Source organism: Indicator indicator, chromosome 16 (assembly GCF_027791375.1).
Source record: "Indicator indicator isolate 239-I01 chromosome 16, UM_Iind_1.1, whole genome shotgun sequence".
Taxonomy (NCBI): domain Eukaryota; kingdom Metazoa; phylum Chordata; class Aves; order Piciformes; family Indicatoridae; genus Indicator; species Indicator indicator.
Window position 1 is genome coordinate 5,138,227 of NC_072025.1, and position 19,302 is coordinate 5,157,528.

Here is a 19,302-nt window from a genome sequence, read left to right on the forward strand (position 1 = left end):
GTTCATACTGCACTTCCTCAAATGTCAGCTTTTTAAATTAACTTGGTCTGCCTTGTCAGAGCACATTACCTAAAGGGGCAGACTGTGATCTGTACCCATTGCTGTGCCCCCTCCGTTTGTGACATAAACGTGACAGCTCAGCGAGAGATGTTACTGGCTAAGGAAGTGATGGTTGTCAGGTGCTCTGCTTTTGCTCACATCTTGCATGGCATGGTTAACAGGCACAGTTTAGAAAGTGAGGAGGATCCACACTGAACCTTCTGTCTCAAGGGGAGGGTCCCTCTTACTCTTTGCATCTCTGCTGTCTTGTGTGAATCATTCTAACTCAGTTTTCCTTTTTACGTTTCTTCCATGCAGTAATTAATAAGGTGAAGCTTGCTGTGGAATTTACTGAACCTTGTCAAACCAATGTCAAACTTTGTTAAATTCCATCAAATTTCTTGCACTCTGTCAAATTATTGTTTTACCTCAGTAAAACACACTGCTGCTTCTTGCTTCTGAGTTGCATTCCACTTATTCTTGACTGCAGTTTTCAGCCTAATCAGATCTAGGATTTTGTGACACCAGTGCAGGGCTTTCTAGTTTCAAGACACGACAAAAAGCAAACATTTTTGCTTTTCTTTGACTGTACTGGTGGAAATGCCTTTTCCCAGTGCAGCCTTTACAAAACCTATCAACCATGTGTTTGGACTTAAACCAGAATTGAGGAAAGGCGCCACAGCTCATTGAAGCAATGTTACCTGAGAGGGGAGTGAAAGTGAGGTAAAATACCCACATTTAACTAAGTTTGTACAATTTGTTGTACTCAAACCTGAACCAATTTTCTTGATGCTTTTTTAAGCATCAGCTTTCTTTGGGGCTTATTGTCTGGAATCATGTTAGCACTTCTCTCTGCTCTCAACATTACTGAAGGACATTTTTCCCTGACTCTCTCTAGACCAGTTTGTGTTATGTTCCGGCAGAAATCCACGTGGAGTGTTTGCAGTGATCCCCCATAGCGGGTCACTGCTTCTAGTGTCTGGTCAGTGATCCGCACACAGTTTTCCAGTTTGAGTGTCTTGAGGTTTGGGCAGTTGATGAGAAGAAGCGAGATACAATCGTCTGTAACATGGCCACATCCAGAGAGCGTCAGAGATAGCAGGTTTGGACATCTGAAAGCATGATGGTTACAGGTGAGATGTGAGGGAAAATAAATAGTAGAGCTTGGAGAAGCTAATACACTCAACTATAAATATGAAAGTTAGAAAAATAACTCCTCCCCCAGCAGGAGAGGTGAGAATGCATGAGTAGGTGGTGGCATATATGGGCATTAATGCTCAGTTCTACCAATTGCACAACTTGTCTTTGGCTTCTCTGTTGGTACCAATGTTACAGCTGGGTTGTCATAGTTGGTGGTGGGTTTTCGTTTAAGGGCTTGCTTAGTGCTGCATTTCTCCAAGCACAGTGAATGAAGACCCAGTAGAGGTGAGATTCAATTCAGTCTGAATTTGAGGACAGTTGAGTGAGGAGGCTGCAGTGTAGACATGCTGAACATGGGTAAGAAAGACACTCCCACTCTTGATTTTATGGGGGATCAATGGGTGTATATTAGTTCCTTGGTTTTACTGGTTATGTGCCAGGTACTACCTAAGAGTCCTGATGCTTGAACTCCATGCAACTCCCAAACCTTCCTTCAAATCATTGAAGCTGGCAAGAACTCTGCTGTTTATCAGTGACACAGCAAATTAAAAAGGCTTTTTTGTAGACCTAGGAAAGTATAGAAAAGGCCTGTTCCAAGGCAGTGTGTTGATGGCTTATACTGAATGTCCTTGTGTAATAACTGGATCAGACCAGTTATTACAGGCTGTTGTGATGACCAGGCATGGTTGCAAGGACCCTTGTGTGCCACCCTGTAAAGCCTTTTGCACTAAATGTTTGGCTTCTGGCTCACACAAGTCTCCAGGGAGCAGCAGTTCAGCTGTTTAGCTAAATGTAGCTCCATATTTCTTTGTTAGCACAGGCCTTCTGCAGGCTCTGTTGTTGCAGGGAAAGCAGATTACAGAAAAGCTGATGTTGATCTTGTGAACCCTGTGGGCAGAACAATTAGTGTGCCTCCATCCTGCAAGAACTGTAAGATGTCCTCAGCATGACCATACTAAGCTTCGTGCTTACAGCTGCTATATCAGGGTTTTAGGTGTCCAACAGCAGTGGGGCCAAAGAAGGAGCTCTGCCATCACTACAGCATGTGCTTTGGTCCTTGTGTCTGGTACACAGTACATGCTCCTCTTTCTCCGCAACCCGCCTCATCCCCCAACTGCTGCTTGACTTTATTACCTCTGATTAAAGTGTAAAGTGAGATCATGTAAGCTGCATGATTTTACTCTTTCCCTTTACATTTCAGTTAGAAAAACTCTTCTAAAGCAGCCAAGATCAAGAGAGGCTCCACCCTGTCATCTCATGTGGCTTCATCAGTGGAGTCAAGTACTCCAAACTCAGGGAGAAAAGCTGTATATTTGTTGAATTTGCATTATTTTTTGCACAGAATGCTAGAAATTTTATATGGGGGGAACTGCTTTCACGGGGTTGCTTAAAAAATAAAGGCAGCAACTTGCCTTAGGAAGGCTAAAATGGGGGGGTTTAATTTTTACTTCCAGATAGAACTTTGTGTTGTGGCCAAACAATTGTGCCACTTCAGGAGAGGCACTGACATGTCCCTTTTAGCTCTAATCTAAGGCCACAGCTGTCCTCAGTGCTACTAAAGCACAAGGATTTGCTCTGCCCAATTTTCTCTTCCTGATGTAATGCAGCTTTTTCTTAGAGCCGCTTTGTAGCGGTAGAGCTGTTACACACGATGATGTGCACCCAGAGCTGGTTTTCCTTTACTGTAGTACATAAAAAACTTAGGTAAGAGTACAAAAGCAGTGCTAATCCTTAGAATGAAACAAATCTGTTTAGTAACATGTTTAAAGAACCTGGTTTTGTTATGAGGTGCCTGCACTATTTGAAATCATGTCCTTCCTCTAGCCTCCTTCCCACGGGACAAGGCTTTTGCGCTGCCAGAATAACACACTTCCCCTAAGCAGCAATTCAGTAGGCAGCATTGCACCTTCATAAATCAGTCATTCTTCAAAAACAGAAGGAAAGAAAAAGGAAAAAGAAAAAAAAAGGGCTTAAGGAAAGTGAAGGCTATTTGCAGGGTATTAAAATTGCAAAGTCAGAGGACTCGGACACTTAATGCTCCATTTCAGGCAGGAGGTGTGGAGTAAATAGTGCTCAAATGTCTCATTTCAAGGCAGTTAACCTTTGTAGTAGCTGTAGTTTCACATGCAAAGAACGTACCTGTTGCAAACTTCCAGTAAAAAATCACTGACAGTGTTTTCATGCCTGTTACAGAAGTCTTTCTGGAGATTGTTTTTCATCCAGTCTTCAATGTTACACACCTTGACCCTTTCTGAGTACCAGCAGATGGATAAGTATTTTAAAGCAGGTCCCAGGAGAAAATTATCCTTCTTCAGTTCTGCTGGAGAATGGAAGTTCAGCAAAGGCCACAGTAAAGGATCCTGAAACACTTCTAGCAACTTGTGACATGTTTTTGCTAAGCTTTTCCTGCTGTTCTTGTCCAGAAAAGAAAATAGATGTAATAGGCATTCCCGATTCAGCTGGGTTATGTGCATAGCCATTCGGAGCTTGTTGCTAGATAGACGCCAGGCTTCTGGCCCTGTGGACTAACAGCAGTGCTGGAGGGGGGCTCAGGATCTCCAGGAGACTGTTGGACATATATGGCTGTGGAATGGTATTTATTTTTGGCTAACAGCTGGTGCAGGATCACAGAACAGGGACAGGAAAGAAACACACGTGCATGAAACTCTTGTTACATTCCATCAAGGGAATGGAACAGGCCTGTAGAATACCAGCGCTTGACTTTCACGAAATGCTTTCTTAAAAGGGATTTCTTTCCTTTTAGGCACTTCTCAAGTTTTGTGCTGCTCTTGTACTTAGTTACTAAATTGGGGGTGGGGAGTGTATCTGCAGCTGCAGAGAGCCGTGCCAGCTCTCACACTCAGTGGACTTTCTTTTTTGTTCTTGTACATTAGCAATGTACATTAGCCTTGATTCATTCATTGACTCTTCTAAGGTGGCACTTCTGTTTCTTGTTCAAGCAGTGTTACATTGAGACACTTTCAGGAACAACTTGTAACAGGAGCAGAAAAATTTCCTGGGTGCTTTAAAGCCTGTGTGCCACACACCCAAAGTCTGCAGCTTCAGCCTTAGACTTTGCTGGAGGTCCCTGCAGTTATTTGAAATAAACAAAGCTAGCTGCTCCCACCACTTTTGGTTGAGGAAAGCCATAAGCTGCAGGGAACAGCAAGTCGCTGTGGGCATGTGCTCTTAATAGATGTCTTCTGTTAACTTGAGCTTTGCAGGTTTTGGTGTGATTTCCACACACACCCCACACCCCCACACCCCCCCCGCAAAGGTTTAGTTCAGTTCCTGTGGACTTGGCAGCTTTGTCATAGAATTGGTTTTAAGAATAAAAGTATTTGTTTTCTAGTAATGAGAGAAACTGTAGCAGAAAATCTCTTCTAAAAGTAAAAATAAAACTATAGCAAATGACAAGGTGTAATGAGAAGCAACAATGAACAACCCTTTAAGTCATCAAAATAATAAAAATTCTCAAGATTAAAGGACTTTATAGCCATCTTCTGTCTGGTGTTAATACAGGAAAATAATACATTCAACTGATTAGTAGATACTAAAATTAAAACTGCCCTGCAGGCACTTTGGAAGTGGCTTGCATTTTTAGTAGCCATTGGAGGTGTTATGTACCTATGCATTTGAATTGGCTTTATTTCAGTATGTGATAGGGGTGAGTGGGACCACAGTTCATTCTTTTTTTCTTTCTTACCTTGAGAATACAGTTGAGAATTCAGCTCTGAAAAAAACATATTTGAAATTTGTTTGCAGTCTGACAATTACTATGGCTTCTTTTTTGTTTGAATCATGTCTATGCTTACATACAGGGAGTCCACAAAACCCAGGAATGGTGGCTCTGTTCAGTTCTTCAGGGTCAGAAGTTTCCTGCTCTATACTCTAAGATGTGCTAAACAGTTGCCAGGGTTTTTTTTGTTTCATAGCCTTTGTTGTTTATTTTCCTTGAAATGAGAAGAAGATTCCAGCTCCCTCCCCACACTTAGAAACAAGCTCTGGCTGATGGCATGAGTACTTAATTGAAGGCATGGAAGGGACAAGTAGATGTGATTGCAAATACCAGGTAAGACAGTCACTGTGAAATAGCAGTTTATAGAGGGTGGCCCCAGTGGGTATTCTTGATCCTTGCACTGGCCTTTTCTGTCTTGCTCATCGTTTTCAGAACTTACTTTCATTTTTGAGCAGGTGTAAATAGTTGAGGCTGCTCAGAGTTCTAATACAGCTGAGAATATTATTTATAAAAACCCCAAGCCAGCAACAAACAAGCAAACTTGTATGACAGGGTTACCAATGCTAGCACACTGAGGGCACACCTCCACTCTCTGACAGAAAAATTTAACAGCTGTTGGGTGAAAGGACATTTTAAGAGAGGTCCTCTTAGGGTTTAGATGGTAAGTTGTGCTAGAGCTGTTTCACAGTGGGAACACTTCAGTTGGCTTTTTGTTTGCTCCAGAACAAGGTAAAATACTTTATGTGGAAAGGATTTACACTAGTAATAATCTGCAAGCCTGCAGAAGGACAAGAGGAGCTTCATTTGTCTAAGGAAAGGAGACACTTTAATGGCACATCTTCCATAAACACATTGTGTGAATGAGATATAATTCACATTCAACCTGGAAATGCTCCAGAAACGCACAAGATGAGCACAGTCAGTAATTCTTCACTGAAAATTACATACTAGTTTTTAATGGTAAACACTTACAACTATGGCACTACAGTACTTGAGGATCTCCTAAAGCACATTGGAATCAATTTTCAAGGTGCTGATTACCTCATCAGTAAGACACAGACACATCAGTAATGAAACGTTGGGGAAAGTTTTGAACACCACGTCTTACATTTTCCCATTGATTTAGTAAAATCCTTACAAATGGCTCTTGCTTTTGATAAAAGTCCACTCTCCCTGTCTGTCTGACAGTGTTAAACTCTCCCTGGAAAGCCCCTTATGCCTGTACAATGAGAAGGAGCTCTGTCTGTAACTGCTTTAGGGTTTGGTACAATGCTGCACTTAACAGCTCACTACACAACACACTAAAGCAGAAGTATTTGGAGAGCTGGACATTCTGCAAGTTTGTTTTACATAAATCTTGTCTCCAGTTGTATGCGTGGCTAAACAATTACTAACAAAAGGACAACCTTGATCAGACAAATTTTGGTGAAAATACGCAAGTCTTTGAACTTTAGAGAGCAGTTGTTGCTTGCAGAGCAGTCACAAGCAAGAAACCAATTCTTGCCAGTTTGTGTGTACTATGATGCGCAGTAAGTAGAAGAGAATCATTTGGCTTAAATGAAATGAGATATTCCCCCCCTCCCCAGCTAGTAGATAAATATAGGATATACAAGTAAGGTTAAAAATGTAATACTAGGACAGGTGCAGTATATGTTACTGGTTCAGTGCTTAATTTTTTTTTTTTTGACACCACACTGTATAGAATACAGTGGATTAGCAAAGTTCTCCACCAGGAAGAGAAATACTTGTGTTGCCACAACAAACTGTTCATACTGTCCATCTGGGTTTGCAGTGGGAGCAAGTTAAATTAGGAAAGGATTTACAATGTCCTTGTTCCAGTGAAGCATATGGCTGAGTCCTTGTCACCACCTGCTGCCAGAACAACCCTGACATGATTGCATTGTGATTCCATGGCTGTCTCAAAATGGACCATGCTGGGAGAGACCATTGCCCAAGACTTTAACATTACTGAAAGGAAATGCTGAAGTGAGAACAGAACTCTGACCCCAAAAATTAACTGGAGAAGTAGAAATTGCTTAAAATAAGCGAATGTTGCTGAAGATTACAAATTTAGGTTTCTAAAAATAGAGAAAGGCACATTTACATCACTGGTTTGCAAGAACACTGCTTCTGGCCCATAGCTACTTGTGTGTTTATAGGTTTGTATTCTCAAAACTTGAATTCTGAAAGCAATGAAATCCAAGTAGCACACAGAAAACACAACTATAGAGGGGCTCTACTTACCTCCCCAACTAACTGTAAGCAGTAAGGCAGCACTTAAGGTTAATCACGTGGTAAGGTACTTCACTTGCCCTGCACACCAATGAAGTCTCTCAAATAAATACCTTTTTCTGCCTATATAAATGGTAACAGCTACCTGTTGTGATCAAGAGAAAGGCTCTGTCTACAAGAAGGAGAGAAACAGTAGGTGACAAACTATCTACAACTTAAATACTGAATAGTTCTCTTTATTCTATTATCGTATGTCACTTAATGTATCAGTAATCACAATAGCTTACAACTAATGTACAGCTTACATGTTTATACAGCATTAATAGTGCTGAATGCTTTCTGCAGTTTTACGTTGAGCCAATTTATCTTTTTCCTTTTTTAGCTTTTTCATGGCACTGTATGACATTGTAATTTAAAAGTCATCTGACTGACTTCACACTGTCCTTGGCAGTGTGCAGCTAGCAGGTAACCCACAGCACAGGAACTGATGCACAGTTGTGCAGCAGGATGAGCTGTGGTACAATCTGTAGGGAAATCTTTACTGTGTGCTACATCTTTCAGAAGTGTAACTAAAAAGTAGAATCACCTGTTACCTGAGTGCTTGTGTGTTCAGCTACTGAGTTTTACAGTCATCACAATGAACAGGTGCCATTTGATTGTCTGACTATTTTAACTACCAGCTTTTGAGATTTTAGGAGTGTCCAGTTCCTTACTAGGCACATGAGAGGTGTCTAGAAAGGATGGGCTGGGGGAAGAGACCTGAAATGTAGCAGTTCTAAAATTTCAGGTTTGGGGGCGAGCTCTTGGCTTTGTTGCTAACCTTTAAAAAAATAAAAAACTATAGAACAGTAGAGCTAAAATGAAGGGGGTAGGGGTGTTTGTTCACCAAAACAAAAAAAAAAAAAATCTTTTTCCGTTACATAGTCACGGTTTAGAAATTGTATGGTACCTCTAGCATTCAGGTAGAGACTATAAATAAAGAGTCCATGCATAGCTGCTGCAGCTACCACCATCAACAAGTGGTCTCATCACATCCCCTCCCATCAAGCAGGCTCCTGTGACACTGAGCATCTTCCCTTCAACTGCCATTCACAGCCTCTGCAACACCATCTGCTTCCTTTCTGCTCTAAGTGTCCCCCAGCACTTTGTGGACAGGACCTACATCAACACCTAAAACTCCTTCCACAAACCCCAAATTTCAGGGCTATACTCACAGCTGCCAGCAGGAAGAAAGGCTGGGGTCCCACTGCCAGGAAGCCTCCAAGTTTTCAAGCAAGAAAGTGTTCCTGATCACGTTTCAGGATGACAGGCTAACACAAGATGTCTAAGGCAATCAAGGTTTGGTTAAAAAAAAAAATCTCAACACAAGGTAGACATTTAGATATTTTTAAGATTATTTAAAAAAAAAAATTAAAAGGAGGAGGGGCAGACCATACATGAGGAATACTTGAATTAAACTGCAGGATTGATACAATTGAACCAACTCTTTATTTACAATGATTCCTGAAAGTCAGCAGCCTGAATACACACCAATATAGCAGCAATTACCTGGTCTGCTTAATGATGCCACATCTCCTCTCTTTTGCAGACAAAGAACGATTGTTCAGAAGTCACTGTTTAGTTTCTTGCACGAGCAAAAATAGTACGTGCAAACAATTCTTTGATTTAAACAGATTAAAATTGTATCTATGCAACAGCTGCAAGAACAGCATCAAGTTGTATTGCTCTTCATAATCAGAAGCACATTTATCTTGCTTGTAAAGAGGACAGAAAGCTTCTCTGATGTAAATGTGCCTTTAGAAAGTGAGAACTGAAAACAATATAAAAAAAGTCAAATAACTATTTCATGAAACTATATATATATAAAAATTGAGTTATCACAACTAAAGCAGCAAATCAACATCTGCTGAGGTTTTCTGGTATAACTAAAAAAAGTTAGTTTGTGTCCAAGTTCAGTAAGTCAAATGCTACCATTGACACAACAAAACTAAAACCCACAAGAGGAAATTGAAAAGTGCACAATGAAATTAATAGTCTTGGATCAAGTATTTATGGGAAAATGGAAATGTTTTGTCCAATGGACTTGATAAGTAAGAATTAAAGGAGGTATTAAAGTTTGTCTGATCCAGATTTGGCTTGCCGTTCCACATAGAAGAGGATGTAGGCCTTGGCCTTTACCACAGTCTCCTCATCGGTCAGAGTTACAGTACTGTCGTTGAAGTGGAACCACCGGCCCTCATGAGCAGCGTAAGCGGTGTAATGTCCGGAGCCCACACTGTCAGCAGGGGAGGTGAGGAAAGAAAGGACAATCAGAAGACACACCATCTCATTCTCTGATGCACTTTCTGTTAGGGCTAATTCCCAGAACAGAGGAAGAAAGGAACTGACAGCCTTCCACAGCAGCTGGGAGGATGTTTCTTTCTTTCTTACTCTGTGGGGCTCCAAGTTCTCCAAATCAAACTTTTGTGTTAAATAAAATCAGCCTCTGGGATAAGATGAATGGTATTTGATACAAATGTATTAGCAACCCCTAGTTTTTTGCAAGTAGAGCTTCTTACAACAGTAAAATTTCATGTTAGACTTGGTTTTGGTGTAGGCCATTACCTGTTATTGAAGCATTAGATATTAAAATGCTAGTTCCCAGAAATCTTCCCCACTTAGGTCTAGAGAAGCTCACAGTCTAAATATAATCAAAAGCACTCACAGCAAAACTAATCTCAGATTACCCTAAGGAGAAAATATGTCAAGTTTATTTTGAAAAACTGATCCACTTTTTGGAACCATATTTCCTGTATCTAACATAGCAGAACTGCAGCCCATCAAACTTCATTGTCCTGCTACCCCAAGATAATGCCTGCTTTTACTTGCTTGCTTACATATTGTAACACATGAGCAGTGCTTCCAACCAGCTCATTCCATTCTAATCATGTCCAGCTTTCCTACAGCTTTGAACACCAGTTGGCTGCACTGCGTGGTGCTATGAGGGCTGCCTTTAGTAATCGGATGTCTAAGAGTTCAGGTCTTTCCCTCTTGAGCAAGCAAAAGAAGAGACTTATTTGACTGACTTTCTGCACAGAACTTTTTGGGTTAGTAGCTTATAATTCAATGCAGGTATCAGCAAGGTTTAGATTAATGGGGTTTAGTTTCTTTAAGAAAACCCCTTAAGCAGCTCACACGCATAGAATGGTTGCCTAAACAAGAACATGTTTCTATCAGGATAAGCAGTTTTCTTGTCCTAGCTGTTCCACTCAACAGATTGTCTAAGGCTGGGCAAACTACAGCACATTCAGCCATGCCACTTCCAAATATGAACACTAGTCAGCTGACTGACAGCTATCCCCATAAGAGAGAAAGCAAATGCCAGATGATTGCTTTCATTGTGCCAGTCTTCACTGCACTCTGTTGCAAGTGTGTGCACACAGACTCTTGGCACGAATGTACATCTGCCTTTTGAAGTGAATCAGAAAAGGAAATAGTATTTCTGCTTTGTACTAAGGGATTTTAAAATGAGGTGTTAGCTTCTGGAACGCCCCTTGATTCACTCTCTTGGTTTAGGGCTTACTATTCCTAGAAGAACTAGACTACCCCCAAAGATTGCCAGCAGGCATTCACAAGAATAACTAGACAGATCTATCTGAAGTTAATTCAGCTTAGTTCCATGTTTATCTCCACCAATAAAAACATTCACTAGGGCCAGAAAAGCCTAAATTAACTCTGCATGTACTTCAATGGGGAGAAGGTCTCTGCCAAGAAGCAGGTTACTGCATGTACTCACCCTGAGCCGTGATGCACAACAACAGCAGCGAGGTCATACAGGCAGCTTTCCGGGCCACTGTTTTCAGGCTGTGGTTCAAAAGACAGAGAACTCTTCAGATCTCAGTTGCACCTACTATAGTTTGTAATAAAGACAAATCATGGAACAACTTTATACAGAAAATATCCTGAGGCTTCATACCTCTAACAAGTAGCATTTCATGTCTAGGCCTCGTAAGGGAAACTCAACATATGTATCCACCTTGTTTCTCAGATATGCTGTCCAGTGAAATCGTTTCAAGTGTAAGCATAGCACCTACAGGATGGAAACAAGAACAAAGTATGCTCTAGAGGGAGAGGTGCTAGACAGCTGCAGTAGCCTAGAGGAGGCTCATGGCTGAGCTGTTCTTTGCCGTATTGTCACACAGTTACTTTTCAAGCTTATACAAACCTTTGGTAGTTTCTGAATCCAGAATTTTTTGGTGGACTTCTGTTTCTTCTTACATTTGTGGCACATATACAGTTCTGTCTCATCAAGTTCTTCCAGGTCTGTAAAACTGCGAAGACAATCTAAAAAAGAACAAGATATAAAAAAAAAGAGCGGCCAACATTAAGAAACCTGATTCAAGATGACATCATCATTTTTTGCAACCTAAAAATACAACAAATACAGCAATATAGAAAAGGTTTGTGTATCTTCTGAGTTGTTCTAGTTATTATATACATCTGTGCAGAAAAAAGCTGGGTTATTATGTGTTTTAATACAAGAACCTGCTGTAACATGCAGCATTCCCTTTTCCTGAGAACACAGCTATGAGCAGTTGCAGGGAAAAAGAGGAATTTGTGAAATTCCCATCTTTCAAACAAGATTGTGTCCAACATTCAAAATAAACTATTTTCCAAAGAAACTGAACTACTTTCTAAAAGAGTATTCAGCTTTCAAAGGTGATTTGGTTTTAGGTACAAAAGGGAACAGAGAAAATAATGGGAAATTAATATTTCACTGTCTGCAGCAAGTATACTCACAATTCTGTAAAAATTAACATTCTTTAAACCAAGGTTAGCAAGAAGCACTACTGCCCAGCTAGGCAGGATAGCATTTCTGTTGTGAAAAAGGCAAAATACCCAAGAGCCAAGGGGCACAGAGCTTCAGGAAACGCCAACAGGCAACAACATGGATAAGTGTTGGTTGGAAAGACTGGAACACATTAGAAACACTCTGCCCACAAAGAAAAACCTCTGCTGAAATGTTTCTTGATGTTTAGCTTGAAGCAATTCTCAGCCCACTTAGAATAGTAGTATGTCAATAACCAGTGATTGGGGTAAAATGTACACAGAAAATTGTTCCGGCACCTTCTACCACAGAATCTTGTAAAGTTAGATGGCACATGGCACCAAGTCCCAGCTCAGAAAGCCTGGCTCTTCTAAAACAAATGCTGTGAAGAGTATATGCTTAGTCCTGATACCAGCTTCAATATTCAAGCGCCCTTACCTCGTAGTGTGCACATTGGTCCACTGTCTTGGTTTTTAGTACGTTTATTTCTGAACTGACTGGGAATATCTAGTGACAGGTCTGGAAGACAAAAAAAAAAAAAGAAAATTAGGGCTGAATAAATCAATCCTGAATCATTTCATGCTACTACTATGATGTAGTTTTCTGACAACTAAACATACCCAATTTCAGATGTGTTTTTCAGCTTTAAGTCAGCTGGTATTTTGAAAGCAAGAGGCATCTTACCTAGGAATGGGTCAAACTTTCTGGATTCAGTCCCACATATTAGGCAGTTGACTTCATTTTGAAGAATGCCTCCAAAAATGGCTGTGACAACAGTAGATGCTCCATTTCTAGATAAACCATATCAGAGAGGTAGTCAGTCAGAATGTCTGAGCTGAATTTTCATCACACTACAGTTTACTGCTTGCAACTCAGTGGTACTAGGCAGAGCAGTGACTGAGTTCATCCACCAGGCATTTCACTCACTCCAGAATTGTACAATGGAAGTATCTGGCTGCTGTAATACATCTGCTTTATCTTTTTTGTAAAGAGAGGGTGAGCAGATGCTCAAGGTTTCAGCCTCTCAAGTATTGTGGTTGATTGCATATCTAGAGCGGAGAGTTAATGCTCTCAGGGCTACAGTATTTTAACTCTATAGGTAAGGCTTTTTCTGAAACAAACATTTTGTCCTCTTAGATACGTAGAACATACTTTGTGTTTTAATTCTACACTCTTGGTTACAAGTAATTTTGACTACCGAAAGCATACTGCTTTCCAAAGACCGCTTAAGTTGCACGAAGATACGATAAACTATGCATCATCATCACTGTTCTCTATGCTGTCACTACTTCCTTAGAATCTTTGTAGCAAATTACATAATGCACTCACATCTTGTCAGTTTACAAAACGAAAGAGAGTACATTGCCATTATTATACAGCTTCTAAACTTGCTAGTTTGGGATTGCAGGTCTGACACCTCTGGTCTGCAGAAACCTGTTCCTTATCTGCACTCCACCTACATCTTTACAGTTAATCTGAACACTTCATGTTAAGCAGAAGGAAATGGTTACCCAGACAAACTGGTGCTCAGGAAGAGAGCATTCACAGAATATTTATTACTTTACTGTAGGCATTTGAGTGTATGTGACCTTAATTTGCTCTTGACAGAAGGCAGCTTACTCCACCTTACCATGCATTTGAACAGCCATTCTCCAGACAGAGTAGCTGCCTGAACAAAGTTTAAACGCTCGTTGGGTTTCAACAGTCAAGATGTTGACAAAACAAAATTGGTTTAATTTTCAAATACACTTCAATTCCAAGACAATTTTAAGATTCTTTTGTGTGATTTTTAAGCATCAGTAAAGCAACATAACTATAGTAGAGCACAGCCTGAAACTCTAGGCTTTCCCTGACAAAGCATCTCTAAATTTCTGCATCTCTCAGACCCACTTTGTTATGTCCTAATCATGATAGGAAGGGAAAGCTCACCCAACACTTACGTAGGGAATTCAAGAATTTAGGGACCAACTGTGCAGGCTGAACTGACTTAACATTCTTTTCTGAAGCAAATTAAAGTGTTTCCTCTCTGCAGCAGTTTCAGTCTGAGAGAAGACACATTTGGGACAGAACTCAGTATTTTGAGTACAGAAAGAGGAATGAAACACATGGATTTTCTCTGTTTCAAGAAAAATAGTAGCATGAAAATCAAAACTATCAGGAAAAAAAACCCAACCAAACATATCACCTATGTCAGGTCATAGGCAAATATAGCAAGATCATCTGCAGGAAAACTGGCTTCAAACTGTAACTGCATTGCTTAGGCATTAATCCAGGAGGCCTGCTGACAGTTTAAACCCACCACTACTTCGCCACTTTTTTTCTCCTCTACCATTCAGGCCACTTATCACACTAAGACAATGAGATAGTCCCCCAACAAGGAAAAGGAAAGAAAAACAAACAAACTTAAAGGTACAGAACAGAAAATACAAAGTTCTTTTTATTTCTGAAATAATGAACTAAAATGTGTTTACAGCTTAGCCTGCATTGTCACTCACACCTGTGAAAACTCTGACTCAGACACTTCCTTTTGAAAGGAAGCACATCCTACAGGATGCTAACTTTGGGATAGCCTGCAGCTTAGAAGTGCTACGAATGGCTAAAACGCAGGTTATATGGGATTACCGAACTGCAGGTTGAACGAAGGCACTGAAGAGAACTTAACAAGGAACCACAAAGCTGAAATTTCATATCCACCACACACAGGAATTAAGGTTTTAAAGAACTTAACATTTCTTACATGCAACATTTGTTGCTTGCAGACAGGCTAGAGTTTTCTTGCAGAATTACTGAACGTGAAACACCATTGAAGCCACCCTGGAGTTCCAGGTGTAGATGGTCCAAAAGGTAACGCATGAACTCATGGGCATCCTGTTGTTGGTATCCCCTTAAGAGAAAAGGAAACAACAGCAATAGAATTACCAAATGTACAGGTTGCTTTTGTGCCAACACTGAGAGAGCACCAGGCTCACAGAACAGAACCTTTGCTTGTTCCACAATCCTGAGCAGGCTTCACAGAGGCACATATGTTTTCAGCCAAAAAGGTTTTACAAGTAGCCTTTGGAAAGGCATGGTGACATCTAGACAAACTAAGCACTTCAGGCTCTTTGCACTTCGTGCCCTCTCTGCATATCTCTTTTTGAGGATGGAGAAACATGGAAGAATAGACATTCTTACCTAGAAAGAGGCCTTTTAGCAGACACAAATATTTTCTTACCTGTTCAGGTAACTTGCCTCACCAGCCTCAGTCTCTGCTACTGATCTCTATAGCCATGCTCAGAACTGCACACTTCTCTGCATAACCCACACACCATTTGTTGGGAAAGGAAGATAATGGCAGTTATCCACAGCATCTCTTGATCATTGGGATTTGGTTGGATAGGGCTCCAGTCTCTGATGCATCATGCTACCAGCAGCAGTGCTGCTCTAAAGAGTCGTTACTTCACCCTAACAAACCTCACTAAAGTGAACAGAGAAGCCATCAAGGTAAAATACACCTTTAAAATTATTTAGGCTAAATGACTCATCAAATGTAACAAACAACTGCTACTCATTTGCTGTAAGATGTATACTGAAATGAAGCAGGAAAGCATACGCAGTGTAACAGTGAAAGCTTTGTGCAACATTGACATCATTATGTGCAAGTCTTTGTAGGCCTAGTTGCAAAAATGCCTACAAAGTAGAGCTGGCTCCCCCTCTTGTCCATTTTTCTAAGCTGCCTTATCATGCCTCCCTGTCCCTGTTCCTCCTTGCTACTCCATGTTAAAGATGGGCAATAACTCTCACACAGGAATGTCTGGGAAAACAGAAAACTGCTTTTTGCTACTGCTCAAGGGAGGGAGAATGTCCACAAGACTCGTGGCATAGCACGCAGAGCTGGAGAGAAGGGAGAACAGAGCGCAGCTTAAGTGTGCAACGTGAGGGTGATGTGTTTAGTAAAAAACGTGAATCTGTCCTACAAAAGTACTGCTAGGAGGAAACAAAATTTAAAAATTAAATAAAATAAATTAATCTTACACAACTGCAGTAATTCTTTCTTCCAAACTAGCCGCTTTTAAAGAAATCACTATGTTTGTATGTGCATCTTACAGTACCCTGAAAAACTCAGCAGCATCACCTACCTTTTACAAGAGCACAACTGGCACACAGAAACACTGCTGTGCTTCAACAGGCACAGGACAACAGGAGGAAACAATTTGGTGGTGAGAAGATGATGCTGGTGCTTTGCCAAAGAATGCTATGTAAAGGGTGATCTCTGTAAACCTATCTCAACTTCAGATAGCAATGAGAAGAACGTAGCACTCAGTGCATTGCAACAGTTTAAAGGCGGATGTGAAGCCAGGAAAAAGAGAAAGACCTTGGAGCTCTGGTGGACAGCAAGTTCTCCATGGAACAACAACGTGCTCTTGTGGCCAAGAGAGCCAATGGGATCTTGGGATGTGTCAAGAAAGGTTTGTTCAGCAGGTCTAAGGAAGTTCTTCTATCTCTCTACTCTGCCCTGGTGAGACCACACCTGGAATGCTGTGTCCAGTTTTGGGCACCCCAGTCCTAGGGTGCCCAAATAGGGACCTATTCTCCCAAAGTTGCGCAATAATGACACATTGTTGTGACACAGAGAGGCATTACAGAACTCAAAAGCTGCATGTTAACTGTAGATACCATAGGATCATTTTGAATTTGCTGAGATAACAGGATTTGCTTAGTTTACTGAATACAGAGATCCTCACTTTAATAAACATAATCGAACAGCTAAAGATGAAATTTGTGGGATGTCTTTGCTTCAGACACCTGTTCAATGTTATTCTCCTCATAAAAGAGCTCTGAAGTATATGGCACACTTGCTCTGCAATAAATTTGATGAAATAACCTTTGGAATCATTCCACATTGGTACTTGTGCTCCTAGTGCATGTACTTGGCAACTAAAATGTTAATTACAGATTAAAATTATTTGGGTTTGTGAAAAGCAGAAAAGAGATAGAAATGTTTAAAAGAACATGATGAGGTGATGTACTGTTTAAACACTGATCATTTTGCCCTTCAGCAAAAAGATGAATTCCACTGACAGGCAGCTTGTGTAATAAAACCAATGGCCATCCACCTTAGGCAACTCACCCCAGGCCCACCTTTACATTCCTTTTCCTACTGGCAACAAGATATGGATATGCATGGGAACAGGTATTCGGTAAAAGAGGGTATGCTATTTATATAGCAGTACAGCAGCAGAGTACAAGCCTTGCAACTCAGCATGAGACTACAGAACTATTTCAGAATGCAGCAGAATGACAGCAGCATCTTTCCCCAGCAGTAACTGAGCAGGACTTCAGAGTAGCACCAGAGTCCAGAAGCACTCCAGCTGTGCCTGAAGTACCTACAACAAATGATGTTCTCTACTCCCTGTGTGTAGTGTGAGACAGAGGGCCACGGGGTGCACCAGCAGCGGTTTACCCTCCTGTAAGAAGACTTGCAGTCCTTGGAAGCAGGCGCAAGGGGCCTTTAACAACTGGACTCTTTGGGATAAAACCATCACACTATGTTTCCAACCAAGTTTCCTCCCCCTGCCCCATCACTTCAGGCTTCACAAGCACAAACCCAAGTGGCCATTTTGCTGTTAACATGATACTGGCTCCAGCTTTCTTCCACATCAATGTCCATCCATGTTTTTCTTCTAGTATCACAAGAAGTGCACAAGGTAGAATGAGAACTGTAGCATCATTAGCTTTGACAAGGTATAAATTAAGCACTGAACAAAGTCAGATTTTCTCCCTGGACCATGTGGGAGTAGGTATCTACCAAGCAGCTGACACTATTCTCCATGTGATTTAATGAGTTCTCACCAATTAATCAGGGACATGCTCCCAGCTAACCGGGAATAAAAATGGCAGGGGTAGAACCCAAAGCTATGATAGAACCCACAGTGCTGAAAATTTGCTTGAGGAACTTTAATGAACTATTTTCTCAGTCTAACAAGAATTATGGTGAACACTAATGGGGAAACTGGTCAAGGGCATTATAGATGATGTTCATTTCTCTATGTTTTGGTTGCTGCTTGTAACTACTGGTATTAAACTTCCTTGATTCTCATAAGCCAAGTGAAACATATTGGCAGTGTGAAGAACAGAATAAAAAGATTTGGGTTAATAGGGTTACTTCTTGAGAAGCTGTGTTCACAGCATCTTTTCAGCACTGCTGGAGATGTAACAGATAATGGAATATCTTTACTACCTGCAAACATGGAGCAACTTACCTTCATCACAATATATCCTAACAGGTTTCAGTGCTCCTTTGAAAGAGGATCAGGGGCCAGGACAGGGAGACCTTGGAGAGGAATGATACTTTGATTTACTTGAGTAACCTGCTTCTTCCCTTTTTATTGTCTTTTTTTTTTTTTGTCAGTGTAGGCACAAAATACCTAATTACACACAGTATTTCTTTCCTATAGCCTTTGTTTGATGTCCTTGATTTGGTTTGGTGACTACAGTATTCTGAGAGAATCAAGGAAGTTTCAGCCAGCATATTTGCCTGTAGGCCTGTAGGTGCTGTACCTTTTTCAGTCTTCACTATGTCACTTTCTTGTTGCAGCCAAGGTAGAAAGGTGGGGGGGAAAAAAAGCACTACTGATGAACAGAAAGCTGTTGATTGAGGTAGTGATCCTTCTCAAAGCATACTTGTGGGCATATGGGAATCTGCATGGATTTCATCCCATAGATTCAGAAAATTCTAGAGTATGACACCAGCAATACAAGGCTGCAATCACAAATATTGTTCTGATTTTACACAACTTACCTAAAATTTGGCATGATTTTCCAAACAACATAAAATAAAGACTCTGGACTAAAGGCAGTTTGGCTCCCTTGCCATAAAGCACAGAGTGTCTTTCTGAATTCTTCCACCAATGACCTGGAAAAAGAAGTGAAAGATGGTGATTAATATAGGTTTGTCTTATAACTTTTATTGGTTTCCTATCTCAGTGGTAAAAATAATTTGGTTAAAGACTGTAACGATAAAGTAAATATCCTTTCTGGTACTGCAAAGATTTTACGTCCAAAATCCTACCCATAACACTGGGAGAGAACCACAGGTTAGGAAAATTACATTCCATATGTTGAGGACTCATCTGGAAATCTCTCCATCTTTACTGTAGAGTCTGCTCACACCATCCTTTTAACACTTGCCCAAACAAGCTACAGTTTGTGCACCACTTTCTCTGATGTATTTTGTTTATTTTAGTACGTTCACTTGCAGACGTCTCCATGACTGTGTTTCAGCTGGAATTAAGTCTGGAGCACATGTAACTAGCTCTCATTAACTTTACTTCGAATGCAGTTATGCTCCAGTGCTTTCTGATGT

General features: G+C 40.7%; 2 protein-coding genes across 3 annotated transcripts in view; both read right to left on the reverse strand.

Moving 5' to 3' along the window:
• Nucleotides 1-805: 805 nt before the first annotated feature.
• FBXL22 (F-box and leucine rich repeat protein 22) lies at nucleotides 806-3,653 on the reverse strand. The gene is made up of 2 exons (XM_054388221.1): nucleotides 3,319-3,653; nucleotides 806-1,151 (listed from the first exon to the last, which is right to left on the reverse strand). Exons 1-2 carry the CDS (start codon nucleotides 3,651-3,653, stop codon nucleotides 806-808), a joined length of 681 nt encoding a protein of 226 aa, XP_054244196.1.
• Nucleotides 3,654-9,032: 5,379 nt separating this feature from the next.
• The window catches only part of USP3 (ubiquitin specific peptidase 3), a 39,168-nt gene continuing 28,898 nt past the window's right edge, over nucleotides 9,033-19,302 (reverse strand). For both annotated transcript variants that reach the window (XM_054388342.1, XM_054388341.1), the window contains 8 exons: nucleotides 18,739-18,852; nucleotides 14,695-14,841; nucleotides 12,642-12,748; nucleotides 12,396-12,476; nucleotides 11,355-11,473; nucleotides 11,106-11,219; nucleotides 10,926-10,993; nucleotides 9,033-9,425 (listed from right to left, as the gene is read on the reverse strand). In XM_054388342.1, coding sequence (XP_054244317.1) covers nucleotides 9,260-9,425; nucleotides 10,926-10,993; nucleotides 11,106-11,219; nucleotides 11,355-11,473; nucleotides 12,396-12,476; nucleotides 12,642-12,748; nucleotides 14,695-14,841; nucleotides 18,739-18,852 — 916 coding nt within the window. In that variant the 3' untranslated portion in view covers nucleotides 9,033-9,259. The remainder of the gene's footprint in view (nucleotides 9,426-10,925; nucleotides 10,994-11,105; nucleotides 11,220-11,354; nucleotides 11,474-12,395; nucleotides 12,477-12,641; nucleotides 12,749-14,694; nucleotides 14,842-18,738; nucleotides 18,853-19,302) is intronic.

Excerpts from the sequence above, each read along its gene's own strand:
- FBXL22 (XM_054388221.1), bottom strand. The coding sequence starts at position 3,653 with ATGCACATAACCCAGCTGAATCGGGAATGCCTATTACATCTATTTTCT. Across the intron at positions 1,152-3,318 it reads TTACTGGAAGTTTGCAACAG|ATGTCCAAACCTGCTATCTC; the intron begins GTACGTTCTTTG and ends TCATGCTTTCAG.